Source organism: Physeter macrocephalus, chromosome 12, assembly GCF_002837175.3.
Source record: "Physeter macrocephalus isolate SW-GA chromosome 12, ASM283717v5, whole genome shotgun sequence".
Lineage (NCBI taxonomy): Eukaryota > Metazoa > Chordata > Mammalia > Artiodactyla > Physeteridae > Physeter > Physeter macrocephalus.
Window position 1 is genome coordinate 88,610,166 of NC_041225.1, and position 18,423 is coordinate 88,628,588.

General features: G+C 44.0%; 1 protein-coding gene across 11 annotated transcripts in view; it reads left to right on the forward strand.

Moving 5' to 3' along the window:
* DGUOK (deoxyguanosine kinase) overlaps window positions 1-14,092 on the forward strand; it is a 35,294-nt gene extending 21,202 nt beyond the window's left edge. For 5 of the 11 annotated variants that reach the window (XM_007120081.4, XM_024133542.3, XM_028496672.2 and 2 more), the window contains 5 exons: window positions 2,820-3,007; window positions 6,893-7,040; window positions 12,591-12,706; window positions 13,308-13,407; window positions 13,853-14,092. In XM_007120081.4, the coding sequence (XP_007120143.2) occupies window positions 2,820-3,007; window positions 6,893-7,040; window positions 12,591-12,706; window positions 13,308-13,407; window positions 13,853-13,879 (579 nt within the window). In that variant the 3' untranslated portion in view covers window positions 13,880-14,092. Of the gene's footprint in view, window positions 1-2,063; window positions 2,205-2,819; window positions 3,008-6,892; window positions 7,041-12,590; window positions 12,707-13,062 lie in introns of all 11 variants that reach the window. The other 6 variants (XM_024133544.3, XM_024133543.3, XR_448600.4 and 3 more) reach the window with 5 other exon arrangements.
* The last annotated feature ends 4,331 nt before the right edge of the window (window positions 14,093-18,423 follow it).

An 18,423-nucleotide genomic window follows, 5' to 3' on the forward strand; every position in this document is an offset into this window, starting at 1 on the left:
GTTGTGGCCTCTCCCGTTGCGGAGCACAGGCTCCGGACGCGCAGGCTCAGCGGCCATGGCTCACGGGCCCAGCCGCTCCGCGGCATGTGGGATCCTCCCAGACCGGGGCGCGAACCTGGTTCCCCTGCATCGGCAGGCGGACGCGCAACCACTGCGCCACCAGGGAAGCCCAGTGATGGTGAAATTTGATGAGAAGGAGACCTTATGAGTAGTGGTCTTCCTCTGCTGATCTCTTTTTTATTGGGGGTGGCATTTCACCATTCTATATTGGACTTTTATCTCATGAGAAGGAAAATCGTTTGCTTTGGTTAGGTAGCTTTGTCTGAGATATGGGTACTGTGAAGTTGCACATCATTTTAGCCTTTGTTTGAAAAGTTGTTTGATACAAAATTGTATTCACTGCTGTCAGGTAGGACACAAGTGACATTACATCTTGATGTATCTTTCCAGAGAAAAGAAAGAAAAAACAAAAAATACCCTACCACTATATAACAATGTATATTGGATCTCCTAAACTGTATTTCTTTTTATTTCTTTCATAATTTTCTGCTTTTTTTCTCTTAGTTTAGGGGAAATTACTTGAGTTGATACTCTGTATGATATTCACTAATTAGGTTTACTGCAGTTTACAGTCTGCTGGTTACTATATTCATTGGTAGTTTTGTTTTGGCAATTGCATTTTTCTCCTCTAAGAATGTTCTTTTCATATTGCTCCGTTTTGTTTGTTTGTTTGTTTTCTGGCCACGCTACGCCGCATGTGGGATCTTAGTTCCCCGACCAGGGATCAAACCCATGCCCCCTGCAGTGGAAGCGCAGAGTCTTAACCACTGGACTGCCAGGGAAGTCAGTTGTTCCTCTTTTATGATAGACTGTTCTTATCAATATGGCAGTCTCGAGTCCCATTGAGATTTTTTTGTTTTCTCCTGTTTGTGGCAATAGCTCTGTCTCCTGAGAGGCTGCTTGTCCTGAACACACGGATGGGTCCACCTCTTTTCAATTGCTGGATATTTTTATATCCAATGATTGTCCCTCTATTGTTTATATGTTTGAAGGGATATTTGCATACGTTCTGTAGCTGAGATAGGTTCTTTAGAAATTGTGTAGGCCTCTGTACAGTTTTTTATTCTAAACAGGCTCCCTTTTGGTAACCCAAAGCCTGCTGGTAGAATCCCCCACCCAGTCAACCTAGTGCATCTGCCATTGCAGTGCCCTACTCCACTCAGCAGGCTTCCCTGCAGTCTCAGAACTATGCTGTAACCGTGGGCTCCCTCCAGTCTCTGGTGACACCACCAGAGACTCGAGTAGATTCAAATTTGTCCTCCTGCTTCAACCTCCAGCTCTCAGCCAGGGGCCATTTGTGAGGCTGGTTTGTGTTTGTGGGTTGCTGGATTGAAAGCAGGGAAGTTGTTTTGTGATCCACTCTGCTCTACACACATACTCTGCTGAAGCCTTCCAAAGCATAGGACCCCTCTTTGGAATCCAGGGGTGATATTTAGCCAGACTGGACCATTTGTGGTTGTCTAACCTTTCCCTCGACCCTGTGTATTTTTGTCTCTACCTGAAATACTTTCTTCTTAATCCCCATTTCCATCTGTGGAGATACCATGTATCATTTACTTCCCAGTTTAATGCCACTTTTTTCCAGAAACTTTCTCAGATTCCCTCCACCATACCGTGATCACCCCTTTGTTGTATGTTCTGCTTTATAGTCTAGCTCTCCATATCTTTGTCACCCCCTTTCCGTGTGCATTATGAGCTACTTGAGTTTGGGAAACATGTCTTGCTCGCCTTTATATGGAGAAGTATTAGAATGAAGAAGTTAGAGGAAGCCAGGTTTGAGTCCCCATTCAACACTTACCATGAAACTTTGGACAAGTAAGTTCCTTAACCATTCTGAGTGGATGTTCTCCTCAAGAAAATGGGCATAACAGTAGTACCTACCTCATGATGCTGTTTTGAAGATTAAATGAGATAACATAGCACAGTGAACATTGAGATAAATCTTAGTTTTGTTTTCTGTACCCCTTACAGCACCTAGCTCACGTAGCATCTTATCCACACAGGCCTTCAGTTCATGGTGACTGAATGAACGCAGATCAGAGTGCTTTCGCAAAACTCACTTTTGCATTGAGTCAGTGGCAGAGCCCAGGAAAGAATCCAGGGTTCCTGAGTATCTTACACACGTTCCCACCTGCACACGCTGAGTAAGTGGGTCTTCATATGCCTTTCATAAAGTGTCTAGAATCGAGGAGGAGGGGTTTGTTTGTTTTTGTTTGTTCATTTGTTTGTTTAACAAACTGTAGCCTTGCTATAAGAGAGAGAGAACTTGGTTTGGTTGGTTGGATTTTCAAATAATCAGTTACTTTCTTGTCTGGGTTGAAGTTTTAGAAAGAAATAGCCACAAATGGAAGCTCAAAAGAGAAGCAACATAGTGTTACAGTGGAAATATCTGATTCCAAGTAGAGTTTCAGATGGTTGTTGATTGTTAAGTCCTCTTCCAACACGCTCCTAAACCCACCAATCAGCGAATGTGCTAATTCTATGGGTGGTTCCTCCTCTGCTGTTCTTTGGTATGCTGAAGGTGGCATGTCATCTCCCTCTGTCAGATTCTTGTCTAGTAAGGTAGGAAAATCTCTTCCTTGATTATGTAGCTTTGACTAAGCTGAGGGAAGTGATTATATCTTTTTAGTGGAAGGATACTTTTGTAATTGCGTCTCTCATTGATTATTACACTTGTGAGGGGGTGGGTAGAGGGTGGTAAACACTGTGAAGTAAATATGCCTTCTAGGAAATTCTCCTCTTTCATAATTTACCTCTAGGCCTGCACTGCCCCCAGTCTTGGAAACTTGCTGGATATGATGTACCAGGAGCCAGCACGATGGTGCTACACATTCCAGACATTTTCTTTTATGAGCCGCCTGAAAGTACAGTTGGAGCCCTTCCCTGAGAAACTCTTAGAGGCCAAGAAGGCAGTACAGATCTTTGAGCGGTCTGTATACAGCGACAGGTAAGACGCTGAGCCCTCCACCAGTCACAAGCTCTGTGCTTAGCGCTGCATGTTTTCTCCTCTTGCTCAGACTCTGCACTGCTCTTGTCATTGAAAATTATACTTGAAAAAATTGTCTTTTTAAAGACAACACTATACAGATTTGTTCAGACTTATAATTTCACAGTTACCATATATGTCAAGAAAGGAGATTGTATTTTTCATAATCTGAATGCATTTAATTTTTCACATTGGCAGTGATTATGTTTCCTTATTCTTTTCTAGCATAGAAGCAAGCAGGTAGCTACCTAGTATAACTATTACATGCTAAAAGGCACAGAATAGACACTTAAGTAGCAACATATGTTCTAGCAAACCAAATGAATCAGTGGTTGGTTATCACTTGGAAGAAAAAAGCAGTCAGAATTAAAATGTGTTCCTAAAATGATAGGAGAAATAAATTTATCCTTTTTTTAAAAAATTCTTCAAGAAAGGATTTCTGAGTAGAAATAGCAGATTTGTAAAATTGGCTTCTGTCTTGGATTTAACCTTTTTTGACCCTTTGTTGTGTGGCAGGGCTTATTTTTGGCCAGAGTCTGTAAGAGACGTCCAGTCTCTTACAGGTCAGGGGAAGAGCATCATCCTGACCACCTGAGGGAGTGAGATGGGGAGTCACTTGTAATGAAAGCTAGCAGATAGCTTGGGAATTCAGCCCATCTGTTCTAGAGGAGCTAGTCCATCTATGCTCTGGAATTCCTGGTTCTGCCACAAAACCAATCTGTGACTTGTGTATAAGCCATTTGAAGATGAAGTGAGGGTGCCTTAATCTGGACATCACTGAGGGTTTTTTATCTGAAGGTTATGAATGACCTCTGTCAGTGTGAAATGGTGGCTTAAAGCATGATGGTCTATCTTAAGCCCCTTGAGTGATCAAAATGGAAAATGTTGCATTTTTATTGTCCATTCACTTCTGAAAACACTGGATTGGTTACCCATTTAATTCCAAATTAGAATAACTAGCTCTGCTCCTTGGTGCTCCCATAAAGCCTCCTGGAGGGAAAAAAATAAGGATACATTTATAAATGTATTGTGATTTTTTTTTTTTTAGACATTACTTAAAAATCATTCAAGATATGTAAAACAAACCCTATAGACTAGGCATTCCTTCTCTGTGGACCCTAAGAGAGAGCCTACTCTTTATAAAAGCAAAATATGTGAATTATAAATGGTTGGGCTATAGATTTTAGTTCTTTTTCAACTGTTGGATATACTACTACCTATTTTCCTTTCCCCTCTCCCAAGCCATGCCTCTTGAATTAAGAAGATGAATTACATATTACTACCTGCTTGGAAACATATTCACCATCTTTTGTTTTTTGGCCTCGCTGTGCAGCATGTGGGATCTTAATTCCCTGACCAGGGATCGAACCCGTGTCCCCTGCAGTGGAAGCTCCAAGTCTTAACCACTGGACCTCCAGGGAAGTCCCTACCATCAGTCTTTAGATTTCCAGCCCTTTAGTGAGATAGACATGTGAGAGACCCCTTAGAAATAGAAATACTTTGTTTAGAAGGTACAAGATCTTGGGACTTCCACTCCTTTAAACATTTATTCATTTATTCATTTGCTCAGCACAGATTTGTTGAATGCCGCCTGTGTTTAGGCACTGGACAGCAGCAGTAAGCAGAGCAGACCCAGTCCCTGCCTTCATGGTGACCTTATTCTAACAGGGAACTCAGACTGCACCTGTGCTCCTGGGTGTTATATGTGTTCCAAAGGAGGAACATGGCTTGTTTGGGAGAGTGGATGACAGGGAGGGAGAAATCTAAATCTTTTCTGTTTGAGTTGAAAGAAAATAATAGCATGTGGTTTGAGAGCAGGGACCTTTATGCCTAGGTCCTTAAGCTGGTTCTTCCCTGCAGCCCCTGCATTCGGGCTGCAGGGTTCCCTCCCCTCAGCATTCAGCACCACGGCCTTCTATGCCCTCTTGCCCCTTCACCACCAGCTTTGGAGAAATAAAGAAGTGCTCATCTTCAAAAAAGGCGAGGGCCCTTTTATAGGACTGATTAACCGAAATTTACTTTCTCTTTATAAGATATTAATTTCCATGTTACCTGTGAAGAAGCTGAAAACATTTTTCAGATACTGAATTAGAAATTCGCCTCTTTTCTTTGTTGCCTTCAGCTAGGCTGTAGCTAAGCCATTCCAGACTGGAAGAGTTGACTTCTGGAGCTCCCAAATTAGTGCCTTCATAGCCTAACGATGAAGTAGTTACAGTGACAGCTAAGGTGTCTTGAGTACTATGTGCCAGTCACTCTTGTAAGCACCTTGTAAGTATTATGTACAATCCTCACAACTCTGTGAGTTAGGTTCAACTGTTGTCTTTGTACAGGGGAAGAAGCAGGCTGAGAGTTTGATGTCTTGCCCCTGGTGACACAGATAGTGAATTTTGAAGCCAGGCCGGACTCAGGAGTGTTACTCTGCAAGCCATTCTCTTATTGCAACACTCGCAGGCTTGCGGTATATACTTCCCTGAGCCATTCATAGATAAGGTTTCTGAATTTCATTTTCCCAGAAGTAGCCAGTTGCTGAGCGTTGCCTTAGAAACTGGAGTTCATTGTTCAGGATGTAAATTGTGTTTTGTTTCAAGATGACTGAGGTTTGAAAGCAGAACTGACCCTCCTGAAATGATGGTTTCTAGTTAACTCTTATTTCCTATTCACCAGATGCTCCTTTAGTTATGGAAGTAAGCAAGTGGCAAAACTAGTTTGATTTTTAGACTTAGCTTTCTTGTATCTGGATTAGAAGCTCAGAAGCAGGGGAAGCAAGAGCTTATATGTGCTTGCTTTGGAGGAGAGTCTGCTTTCTTGGTACTACTGCAGTTAGTAGGAAGTGCGTTTACTGCTCCATAGGTGACACCACTTAAATACAGTTCCTGCTCTACTTCTCAAGTAGACAAAAGGATGGCTCAGTAGCCTGGAGACTCAGAAGGCTTGAGTCCTTAAATTAAAAGTGGTGTGGGCTTCCCTGGTGGTGCAGTGGTTAAGAATCCACCTGCCAATGCAGGAGATGCTGGTTCGAGCTGTGGTCTGGGAAGATCCCACATGCTGTGGAGCAACTAAGCTCGTGTGCCACAATCAGTAAAACTAAAAGATGGACTTCCCTGGTGGCGCAGTGGTTAAGAATCCGCCTGCCAATGCAGGGGACACAGGTTCCAGCCCTCGTCCGGGAAGATCCCACATGCTGTGGAGCAACTAAGCTCGTGTGCCACAACTACTGAGCCTGCGCTGTAGAACCCACTCACCGCCACTAGAGAAAAGCCCGCACATCGAAGACCCGATGCAGCCAAAAAATAAATAAATAAATAAATTCAAAAAAAAAGTGGTGGGTGCTTTACACTAGATTGGCTTTTTGTTTGGGGGTTTACTTGCATTAATAATAAGGAAATCTTAAAAGTTTGAGTTTACATGCAAGTTTGAGTTTACATGCACCATTTGCTATATGTTTTGACTGGTTTCCAGCAGGGAAAATTGTTAGCGACCAGTGATATTCTCTTTCAGTGTCCCTTTTCTTCCAGTGGATTAATCCATCCAGAGAGCTGTGATTTTGGCCTCTAAAGTCTAAATTCTATTCTCATCTTAGTGTTGAGCAAGGAGGGAGAGACATAGGTGAAGAATTCAGATATCTTAAAGATGGGTGAGGAACTAGAAAGGTTAAGTGTCAACTATACTTCAATTAAAAAAGAAAAAGAAAAAAAAGATTGATGAGGTGCTAGAAAGGTTAAGGGGTTTGGACAGACATGGAACAAGTTGGTTATTGATATATTTTTTTTTTGCTTCTCTCTTTGGCCTTTCATTCCATTTCCCATTCCCCTCCCCTCTCCCCATCCTACTTAAATTTCCAATCAGGTATATCTTTGCAAAGACTCTTTTTGAAAATGGTTCCCTCAGTGACATCGAATGGCATATCTATCAGGACTGGCATTATTTTCTCCTGCAGGAGTTTGCCAGCCGGCTCAGATTACATGGCTTCATCTACCTCCAGGCTGCTCCCCAGGTAACACAGAATTTAAAGCCTTAGACTTTAGGGCCATATGAAACTTAAGAGGTGATGTTCTCTGAGCCCCTGATTTTCCAGTTGGAGAAAGTCGATTGTGGGTATTACCTGGAGCACGAAGAGCAATGGATGAGTACCCTCCCATCCTAGCTTGAGCATCCACAGGCTTTCTGAAGCAGAGGGCTAAAGCAAATGACTGTGCATAGAAAGTGTCCTTCTTGATGTAGCAACCACATAGAGAAAATTGGGCTTTATGTTTATCACCAAGGTCTGCAGTTTCGACCCTCTGATCAGCTAACCTGTAGCCAGTTGCCTCAGCTTTTCCTTCCCTCTAACTGGGTCGTCAGAGTCTGTGATGGTGTTGATGGTTTCCTGAATAGCATGTCAGGAGGAGGAAAAGGGTTTCCTCACCTCATCCTGATACCATCCTAATTTATAGTCTCCTTTTGAACCTTAAGGATGCCACTGGTAAGGCAAGATGGACTGTGGAAGTTGCATCCCATGACCCTCTGACTTGGACCATGGAGCCAGCCAGGCACACAGTAGGGTGATGTTATGGCAGGAGCACTGGAGTCTCTGGAGACAGCAGTGGTCCTTGGCTCTGCCAACAGGCAGTGACCGTGCGCAGGCCCTGGAAGCCTTTCCCCAGAGGGGTCCTTGTCTATCAAATCCTGTGTCTCAGACTAGTGATCCCTCAGGGCGCTTCTGGAGTGGGAGTCAAGGCAGGGGGTATTTTTTGAGGGATGTGTTGTTCTCACCTTTTTAGACAAATATCTGACATACAGTCAAATGCCAGATATACCACATTATCTTAGGAGGGAAAGCTCCCTTCAGGCTAGAGGCCGTGCTTTTAGAGACAGGACTGAGTCTTGTGGAAGGGGGAAGCCTGAGAGCAGATTGACTGATCAGAAAATGGGTGGGAGAGCCCCAGTTGCACAGGCTCACAGGAGCCAGAGACGAGAGGAGCGGATGGAAGGGCCTGACCAGTTTGAATGCCTTGGGTGTGACAGGGACCAGGTATTGGGGCTCTTTGTGACAGGGACCAGGTATTGGGGCTCTTTGCGTCAGGAGCTTCTGAAGATTGTGAGGCAGAAGCTAGATCATAGGAGGAAATAAAGAGATTCCACGGAAGTAAATAGGGTCTCAGGTTTAAAGTGAAACTCAACTAGAGATGCAGTGAAGCCAGAGGGCTGAGAACCTTCTGTGAAAATAATGAAGCTGAAAGTAGCTGCCTTGCGTATTTATGACTTCTTGCACAGTAGTCTTCATTGCCTGGGAGCAGGAATAGAAGAGGCCAATTATGAGGGTGACTGTACTGTAGGGGCGGGGATTGGTGTCAGTGATTAGGGGAAAATGAGACCCCTGCCAAAAGGATGGTTTGAAGTAGCTGAGTGTAAGCTTCAGGATGAGAGGAAAATCCTGGCCCACAGGAGGGCTCATGAATGAGTAAGAGCATTGTGGACTTGAACTGAGTGAGGATTGTGGTTGGATTTTGAAGAGGTGACAGGTTTCCAGTAGGAGTTCATGGGATGGATAGTTGAAAGCAGAAGTAGGTTGAGGGGCTAAGCATTAGGAGAAGAATTGAAGGTACTGACCTAGCCTTTTCCTGGTTCCTAACCTAACCTAACCTGCTGGGACACTGGGACCCAACAAGGGAAGGAAGAAAGTCTTCCTCACTTCTTTGTGTACTTGGAATGACTTTGTGAGAAGAGACAATGATGATGACAGTGGGGGTGGTGACTGTTATTTTTATGGTGTGGCTGATGCATCTTTTTGGAGAGACGAATTGAGGTATTTCAGCTGGGGTAGAATAAGGGTTGAAGGATTACTGCAACTTGATGGTAGAAAAAAATAGCTTATTCATTTTGATATTGAATGGGGATTTTGGTGCTATTGATGGCATTAGAGCCAGGAACCAGGAATGTCAATATCCTTCCCCTGAAGTCACCACTGACCTCTTCTGTGAGACCCAAAGGGAACTATATCTAAGAGAGAGCAGAACAGAAGTGAAAACATCTCTGTGTAGAAAGCTGTGCAAGTGCTCAATCCTCTGGCAGGTGCTACGTTTAGAGCTTGAGGGATGGGCTCAAGTAGGGCCTTTTGCTCCTTCCCACCTACTCCCCCCTACATTGTAAAAAGCAAGCGAGCCAACAGTAAAAAAGCAGAAGAGAAATGGCTGGGCCTCAGTGCCCCATGGAATCAGGAAGAGAGAGTGCAGCTGGCCAGTGTGCCTCCAAGAGCCAGGCCGTGTTTGCAGCCTGGACACAGCGTGCTGCGAAGGCCTGGGAACAAGTGGCACCTGGATGCTGGGCTTGAGAAGCACAGTGGCCAGACCCACTAGCAGTCACTGTCCAGTTGCTGTCTCTGGCTTCAAGCAGTCCAAACAGCAGCTCTTCCGGGGGTGAGGATGCGGCAGGCAGGGGAGTGAAGGGGCAGCTGCCATTTCCAGCTGCGCTGTCTTTCCTATTCACATTCAGTATGTCCTCCCCATGAGGACTGAGGTAAAGAGGGACTAGACTAAAGCACTGTCTGAACAGGATTTTTTTTTTTAAAGAACTTGTTGTAACCATATCAGTAAAGCAACAATTATGCCAAATGATCAAAATAGAAGTTTACCTAGGCTTCTGGAGGGAAGAAAAGTTTGCTCTATTAAGCAAATTAACTGTGCAAAGGGAAATGTTAGCCCAGTTTAGCAGGAGAGACTTTAGCATCAATGTTTGCCTGCCAGCAATGAATGAATAATTATAGCTTTTATAAAAAGAATTGCTCTGCCCTGTGTATAATTGAAACCATAAAGCCGCATTCTGAAAAATACGCATTTTCATTAATTCTGATAATATTTTTCTCTCAGGAAAATTAGGTAGCTTTGCTATATTTAGAAATCCTGAAGCTACCTTGCTGGCAGGAATGTGAATTGGTCAGCCTCTAAGGAGGCAGTTTGGCAGCGTATACTAGCAGTGCACATACTTTTGACCTATTAATCATGCTCCTTGGAATTTACTCCATAAATATGCTCCCACATAGGCAAAATGGTTCATGTGCAAGGCAACATTGTTTACAATAGCAAGTTATTGTAAACAACCCACTAGTCATCAGTAGGGACCGGTTGAATAGATTATGCTCCATCCATGCACTGGTAAACTCTGAAGTCATGAAAAAGAACTAGAAAGTACTACACTGACATGTAACAATCTTCAAGATGTATTGTTAAGTAAAGAAAAATAAGAACTAAGTGTGTGGTAGGAGACCTTTTATATGTATGGGTTTTTTTTTTTTAGAGGTGGGGTTAAGAAGGTGAAATGCGTGAATCTTTCTGAAAGTATACAAGAAGTCACTAACATCTGTCATCAGTGGGGCGGAGAAGTGGGTAGCAGGAAATCAGTGGTGTAAAGCTGTGTGATGGGCAGGCAGGGGAACAAGGGGAGACGTCTGGAAGCAGTCAGCGATGAGGATGAGGATGTCAGTAGGGGCAGGATGACAGAAGGAGAAAGAGGAGGTTCAGAGTGAAGGAAAGCAGAAATGGAAAAGATTCAAGTAGGAGCAAAAGGTCAATAGAGATAGACTAGGTCAGAAATGAAAACGTTCAGTAAGTATGTGCAACAAATATTTATTGACCACCTGCTCTACCAGGCCCTGCGCTCAGCCCTGAACCAGACGGACTCTGGCCTGCCTCCTGGGTCTCCCCCAGTCACTGTGCCCTTAGAGCACCCTGTGCAGACCTCCCTCTGTCACCTGATACAGCTGAAATACCAGTGGGGGTCTGTGTTTGTCCAGGGCCTAGTGTAGCGCCTGGCTGGCAGAGTGGTGCTGAGTAAGCTGGTACCAGAGATAAAGGCAGAGCCCTGCCTCTTCCAGGAAGCGCCTCTGACTGCCTGAGCCCAACTGCTGCCTCCCTTATCTGACCGCCGCACTTAAGATCCAAACCTCCTAGTTCAGCACTTGATTTGCTATTTTGCGTATGTCGTTTTACTTGTTATCTAACTAGATTATAGAATCCCTAGGACAAGGACTTCATCTAAGTTTAGAGCAGTTCTTAATTCAGGGGAAAGAGATGAAAAGGGATAAGTGCTAAAAGTATTAACATGTTAGATCTGTGTTAATCAGTTTGAAAAGTTGAACATAAGATCATAAATGAAATGTGTTTATATGATTTTCTTTCCTTAGAGGAAAGATGGGACAAGAGGGAAACAGCAAAGACTCTGCATCTTTAGGGATATTGTACCTTACGTTTGGGGATAAAGTTTAAATGTTTGAAAGAGAGAAGTCCTAAATCAGTGAGTTAATCTACTTGTTCTTCCCAGGACAGATGACATTGAATAATAAAGCATTTGCCAGGCAGAGAGAGGAAGGAAGGCAATTCAGGTAAAGCAAACATTCAGAGCAAAAGTTTTGAGATGTGAAAGAGCTTGATCCGTACCGCAGGCAGGAGGTCAAATCTGGCTGAAGCCGTGGGTCCAGGGGGGGAAGGAGCTAAGGAAGTTGAAAGTGGACAGTTAGGAGGGGTGGCCAGACTCCGGGAATGGCCTTGTATGACCAGTAAAGGAGAAGCTGACATTCCCTGAGCCATTGTGCTTCAAACTTTCTGATCAGAGTGAAATTATGCACACTCTGGAAGGAGTGGAGGATGGAGAGTTAGTCTCAAGCCTCACTTTTTTTACTTCTTTACCTTTGACCTATTCAGAATTTGCATTGTGCCCCAGAGTGAGTGTTTGATATGATATGAAAGAGATGTTTCAAATTACTTACCCTTTGGTAAATATGATGTTACTCATACTTCCTTGAATATGGGGCTGAAGGCAATAAGGACCCTGTGAAGTATTTTAAGCAAGGAGAGAAATACCGTTACAGTCAACCCTCCATATCTGCAGACACGGACCCCACTGATGTGGAGAGCCCACTGTCATTTCATACACATAAGGGACTTGAGCAGCCTTGGATATTTGTATCCTCAGGGGGTCCTGGAACCATCCCCCCCTTGCCACAGATACTGAGGGACAACTGTATATTGCAGTACTCTGGAAGGGTGGACTGAGCAGGAAAACTGGGAGGAAAGACAGCATTTGCCAGGAACTTGAAGGGCTCCCTCTGTAAATGTTCACAGGGACCCGTGGGATTGATGAGGGGGAGGAAATGGAAGCCCACAAAGCTTGCCCTGCTGCTGCCTGGTGAAGACGGGAATTTAACCCTGGACTTTCAGACTTTAGGGCCTATGCTCTTTCCACATGCTTCACCGCTCCCAGGAGGCAGGGAGCCACAAGGCTCTTGCTCGTAGTCCAGGTGAGAGATGATGAGGGCCTGACCAGGGCGGAGGTGAGAGAGGCAAGGGGGAGAGCCAGCTGGAGGGAGATTGAAGAGAATTCGGTGACTTCCCGGATGGGGCTGGGAGGAGGAATAAGGTTAATTCCAGGTTCCCAGGGTAGATGATGTTTGTTATTAACCTGTGATTGAATAAAAAAACAAGGCAGCAGAAGCGGGGTCTGAGAGCACCCCAGCTTTTGTAACAGCCGAAATAACCAAAGAGCTCAGCAGATCCTGGGCATTGTCTTTCAGGTTTGTTTGAAGAGACTACACCTGAGGGCCAGGGAAGAGGAGAAAGGAATTGAGTTGGCGTATCTTGAGCAGCTTCATGCTCAGCATGAAGCCTGGCTTGTCTGCAAAACAACCCCGTAAGTGGAGAAGAGAGCAGCAGTGCACAGAGGCCTGCCTTCCTGCAGCTGGTCATTAAAATACAGGAAGTTCAACATGCAGGCCCTTAAGCAGGTTCAGAATGTTCTGGAAGTGGTTGGAATTGTCAAGCATTATCCAAATCAGAAATTTAATATTGGATATAATCTATATATTCCAAGAAATTTTTTATTAGATTCTATTTCTCCAGCTTTTTTTGTTTTTTTGACATCCTCTGACTGACCATCGTGATTGATAATGATGACATAGTTGGCTCAGGGTAAAGGGCTGAAAAATTTTAGAGAAATTGTCAATGTACTAAGTTGTCATTCCTAGTTTCAGCCTTTCCTCCCTTCAGGTTTGGTGTGGTGTCCATTTAAAATGTTTGAGGCTCTGACCTTCAGTATCAGTCTCAAGACTAAAGAGGAATTTCAGCCTCATCTTCCCAGCCAACTTTATTGAATTCTTTTTTTAAACTACTGTTTACATGAAATTTCCTTAAGAAGGTATGTGACCTTAGATCTGTTCTGAATTATTAAGACTGGTGAGTATGTGAAACCTACCATCTTTTTTCTGTTCCCTAAATGTTCATGCTTCTTATAGGCTCCACTCTGAGGCTCTGCTGAACATTCCAGTGCTGGTGTTGGATGTCAATGACGATTTTTCTGAAGAAGTAACCAGACAAGAAGCGCTCATGAAGAGGGTGGGGAAGACCTTAACTCCTGCTTTCTAGTAGTTTTCCTTTTTTGCACTTTTATTGCTTCAGACTTCAGTATAGGCCCTGTGCATTGTGCCTCAAATTGCATTTCACACTCCAAAGCCTGTGGGGCCTTGTAGAAGTTACCGATATAATCCCTGTTCTCTAATATTTTGGGCCAATAACTGTTAAATACTTGACTTGTAATATGTGCTTTCCAGCTGACTCCCTCCTCTAAGGTGTTCTAGAACTAGGGAAATGAGACTTCTGGATTCTATCCAGCTCTGCCACTTGATACTGTAGGACCCTGGGCAGGTCACATTTCCTTTCCATACCTATTTTCCCTTCCTCACAAAAACTCATGGGCTTGGCTACATATGCATTATGGATGGACTATTGTGTAGTCTCCTGAAAATGTGAAATTAACTTTTGGTTTTTCTCTTTCCCACAGGTAAACACCTTTGTAAAGAATCTATAACCAGTACCAGGATGCTCTAGCTGTGATCTGGGCTCTCTTTGACTTTTTGAAGCCAGAAGAATACCAAGTCACCCACCTTCCCACCCCCACTCCCATCTCCTTTCACACCTAGAGTGCTCTGACACTCAGGGGTTAGGTTTCTATTATCCTTGGACCCTGCCTTTGTCTTCTTTTATATCTCAAGGACTTCTTAAATAAAGTCTACATTTTTGTGGATTTTGCTCTACAGTTGTTCATTTATTTCAGCGTGTATCTACTGGTGCCTGCTCTGAGCTCCCCTCTAGACTGGCCATTTTCACGTGAGAAAAGTCTTTGCTTTTCTTCTTCTTGAATCCTTCACCAGCCAGACTTCCTGTGTGTTCACTGGCTCCTACTGACATGCCAGGGCAGGAACTGCTTCTAGGACCCCTAACCAAGCTCTGCCTTAGGCATGAAGAAGGGAAGTAAAGTGACTCAGGAGTGGGTGGATGCTCAAGTGTGAGTCCCCAGAGCCAGGAAATGGAGCCCAAACTCCAGGAAGCTCCTCTGTCTCTTCCCATCCAGCACTCTTGGTTTGGGGGATGGGGTGGGGATTTAGACCTTTGTCTTAGAGCTGAAGAACCTGGATGAAAGAAAGGGAGGGAAGGAGGGAGAGAACAAATCATGAGCCTAAAAGTTCAGCATCTGATATTTAGGGTTCGGTCATCCTGGCACTCTGGCCTGCTCCAAACACCTGACCTAGTGAGTTTTGGGTGACCTTAATGGAATGAATCTGTCTATGCTGGAAAGAAAGAAAATAATTTTTTGTGCTGCACTTCAAGCTTCAAGGACAGTTTATTGTTAAGAGAGAAAAATACATGGCTCTATAGAATTGAAGTGCTTCATTGAAAGAAGACTGCAGATCCACGATTCACCGGGATCGGAATTCCTGCACTGAGCTCTTGACAGTTGCACAGGCCCGCAGGAGAATGAATGAGCTCGGGACCCAGAGTGTCCCAGAAGACAGAAACCTGTGTTTCCCTTGATGCTTGGGAAAACGAGTGTGAGACCGGTTTCTAACAAATGTGGGATGTTTTGAAATAGCACGGCATTTCTTTATCCGACTTAAAAAAACTTTTCTTTTAAATTTATTTTTGGCTGCCTTGGGTCTTCATTGCTGTGTGCAGGGGCTACTCTTTGCTGTGGTGCGCGGACTTCTCGTGATGGCTTCTCTTGTTGCAGAGCACGGGCTGTAGGTGTGTGGGCTTCAGTAGTTGTGGCTCGCGGGCTCTCTAGAGCACGGACTTAGTAGTTGTGACGCACGGGCTTAGTTGCTCCGCGGCATGTGGGATCTTCCTGAACCAGGGCTCAAACCCGTGTCCCCTGCATTGGCAGGCGGATTCTTAACCACTGCGCCACCAGGGAAGCCCCTATCCTGCTTAAAAAAATTTTAACAGCTTTACTGAGATGTAATTCACATACCATACAATTCACCCATTTAAAGTGTACAATTCAGTAGTTTTTAGTATAGTCATAGGGTCGTGCAACCATCACCACGATCAATTCTAGAATGTTTTCATCACCCTCAGAAGAAATGCCACACCAGCCGCTGTCACTCCCCCCCAATCCCCACCCACATGCGCCCCACCCTGGGCAATCACCAGTCTACTTTCTATCTCTGCTGATTGGCCTATTCTGGACATTTCATATAAATGGAATCACATAATATGTGGCCTTTTGTGACTGGCTTCTTTCATTTTAAGGTTTTCAAGCTTCAAGTTGTAACACGTATCAGTACTTCATTCCTTTTTATGACTAAATATTTCGTTTTGTGAATATACCACATTTTGTTTATCTATTCATCCATTGATGCACATGTGGATTCCATTTTTTGACTATTAAGAATAACACTGCTACGAAAATTCATATACAGGTTTTTGTATGGATGTACGTTTTCTTTTTTGTGTGTGTGGTATGCGGGCCTCTCACTGTTGTGGCCTCTCCCGTTGCGGAGCACAGGCTCCGGACGCGCAGGCTCAGCGGCCATGGCTCACAGGCCCAGCCGCTCCACGGCATATGGGATCTTCCCGGACCGGGGCACGAACCCGTGTCCCCTGCATCGGCAGGCGGACTCTCAACCACTGCGCCACCAGGGAAGCCCAAGGACGTATGTTTTCATTGCTCTTGGGTATATACCGAGGAACGGAATTATTGGGTCAAATGATAACTCCACGTTTAACTGTTTGGGGAACTGCTAAACTTCCAGAATTCCATGTTACATTCTCTCCAGCAATGTATGAGTGTTCCACTTTCTCCACATCCTTGCCATCTATCATTTTGATTATAACCATCCTAACAGGAGTGAAGTCGTATCTCATTGTGGCTTTGATTTACATTCCCTTAATGGCTAATGATGTTGAGCAAAACTTTTCATGTGCTTATTGCTCATTTGTATATCTTCTTTGGAAAAAAATGTCTATTCAAATCCTTTGTCCATTTTTTCAATTCTTTTATTTGGCTTTTTATTGTTGAGTTGTAAGGGTATATATTCTGGATACAAGTCCTTATTACGTATATGATTTACACATATTTTCTCCCATTCTGTGGGTTGTATTTTCATTTTGATAGTGTCCTTTGAAGCACAAAAAGTTTTTTATCTTGATGAAGTCAAATTTATTCTTGTCACTTACTTTGGCACCATGTCTAAGAAAGTTTTGAATAACCTAGGGTCACAAACATCTCCTATGTTTTCTTCTAAGAGTTGTATAGTTTTAGCTCTTACATTAGGTCTGTGATCCATTTTGAGTTAATTTTTGTGTAGAGTGTAAGGAAGGGATTCAACGTCATTCTTTTGCATGTGTATATCCAGTTATTCCAACACCATTTGTAGAAAAGATGAATCTTTTCTCCCCTTGAATTGTCTTGGCACCATGTTGAAAATCTGTCCCACTTGTTCTTGGGTTTATTTGCTGCTTCAGGCTTTGGACAAGACCAGGGATGAACACAGGGTATTAGGTGTGTTTTGGAAACTCAATGGTTTTGGTCCTTTAGCTTTGAGGGGCCTGAATGTTTCATTCCCATTTAAGTTTCCAGGAGCCGTGAATGTAGAAATCACCTGTAACCCAGAGTAAGAGCACTAGGCCCCCACCCTTCATTTATTCAACCATCAACAAATATCTGACTCTCTGCCATATGCCAGGGACCAAGGCGATAACAGTGAACACAACAGAAGGCAGACCTTGTCCTCACCTCGCAGAACTTGTCATCTAATGGAGAGGGTGATAGACACTGAGCAAGTATTGCAGGTGTAGTGACTGTTTCAAAAGATGTACAGGTGTGGGCTTCCCTGGTGGCACAGTGGTTGAGAATCCGCCTGCCAATGCAGGGGACACGGGTTCATGCCCCGGTCCGGGAAGATCCCACATGCTGCGCAGCGGCTGGGCCCGTGAGCCATGGCCGCTGAGCCTGCGCGTCTGGAGCCTGTGCTCCGCAACGGGAGAGGCCACAACGCCCCCCCCCCAAAAAAAAAAGTACAGGTGTACTGTGGGGGCCTATAACAGGAGGAGCCAACATAATCTGGGATAGTCCCCCTACAAAAGTGACATCTATTCTGAAGAATGAGTGGGGTATTTAGGCAGAGAAAAATTTTGTGTGCCAAGGACTTCATGTGAGAATGAGGCATTAGGCCCAGACTGTCAAAACTTGATGAGGTTAATGAGCTTATCATTTAAGAATATCCTCCTCTCCACATTCTTCACTTAGTCTTCTAAAGTCTGATAATCTACAAATTCAGCGTTTCTTTCCATTTGTAAACATTGCCTTTAGAATGTAAATGTTCTCTAAGATAGTCAAAGCCATCAACAGTCTCACCTGGGTGAAATAATTTGCCATTTTCCAAATTGGTAGCTGAGCTGGTCTGGCGAGAGAGAGTACATATTTAATGAGAAGTAGTTTGGGACTTTAAGGATGGGGGTCGGGGTAGGTCTGAGTGACGTGTTTAAATATGGAGATTAGGTCTGCACTGGCAGGCCTGTCTGGGTGGGCTGTTCTCACTCTTGGATTAGACGGTCCCCCAGAGTCAAATAACTGGGATTAACACATTAAAAAAGCTACATTTCTTTCCAGCTTACGATGTAGTAAAACCTGCTGTTCTAGAACCAGAATAATTACCTTAATGGGTTTATAACGTGGATTGAGGTTGTGAAAGTTCTCAAACTCCCAGGCTTTTAACATGAAGGGAGAAGGTGGTAGTTTCAGGTGAAAGAGGCTGTTTTGTATACAAATGCGAAAATCACTGGGAAAATGAAGCAAGAAAATAACATGTATTTTAAAATTGAAAGACTAACCTTCTTCAGCCCTCACTTTAAAGAGTAGGCAGTTTAAATCTCTGGACTACTTTCTCTTTTTTTTTTTTTTTTTTTAGTATTTATTTATTTATTTAGCTGTGCCGGGCATTAGTTGTGGCACACGGGATCTTCGTTGTGGCATGCGGGATCTTTAGTTGCGGAATGCGAACTCTTAGTTGCAGCATGTGAGATCTAGTTCCCAGACCAGGGATTGAACCCGGCCCCCTGCATTGGGAGCGT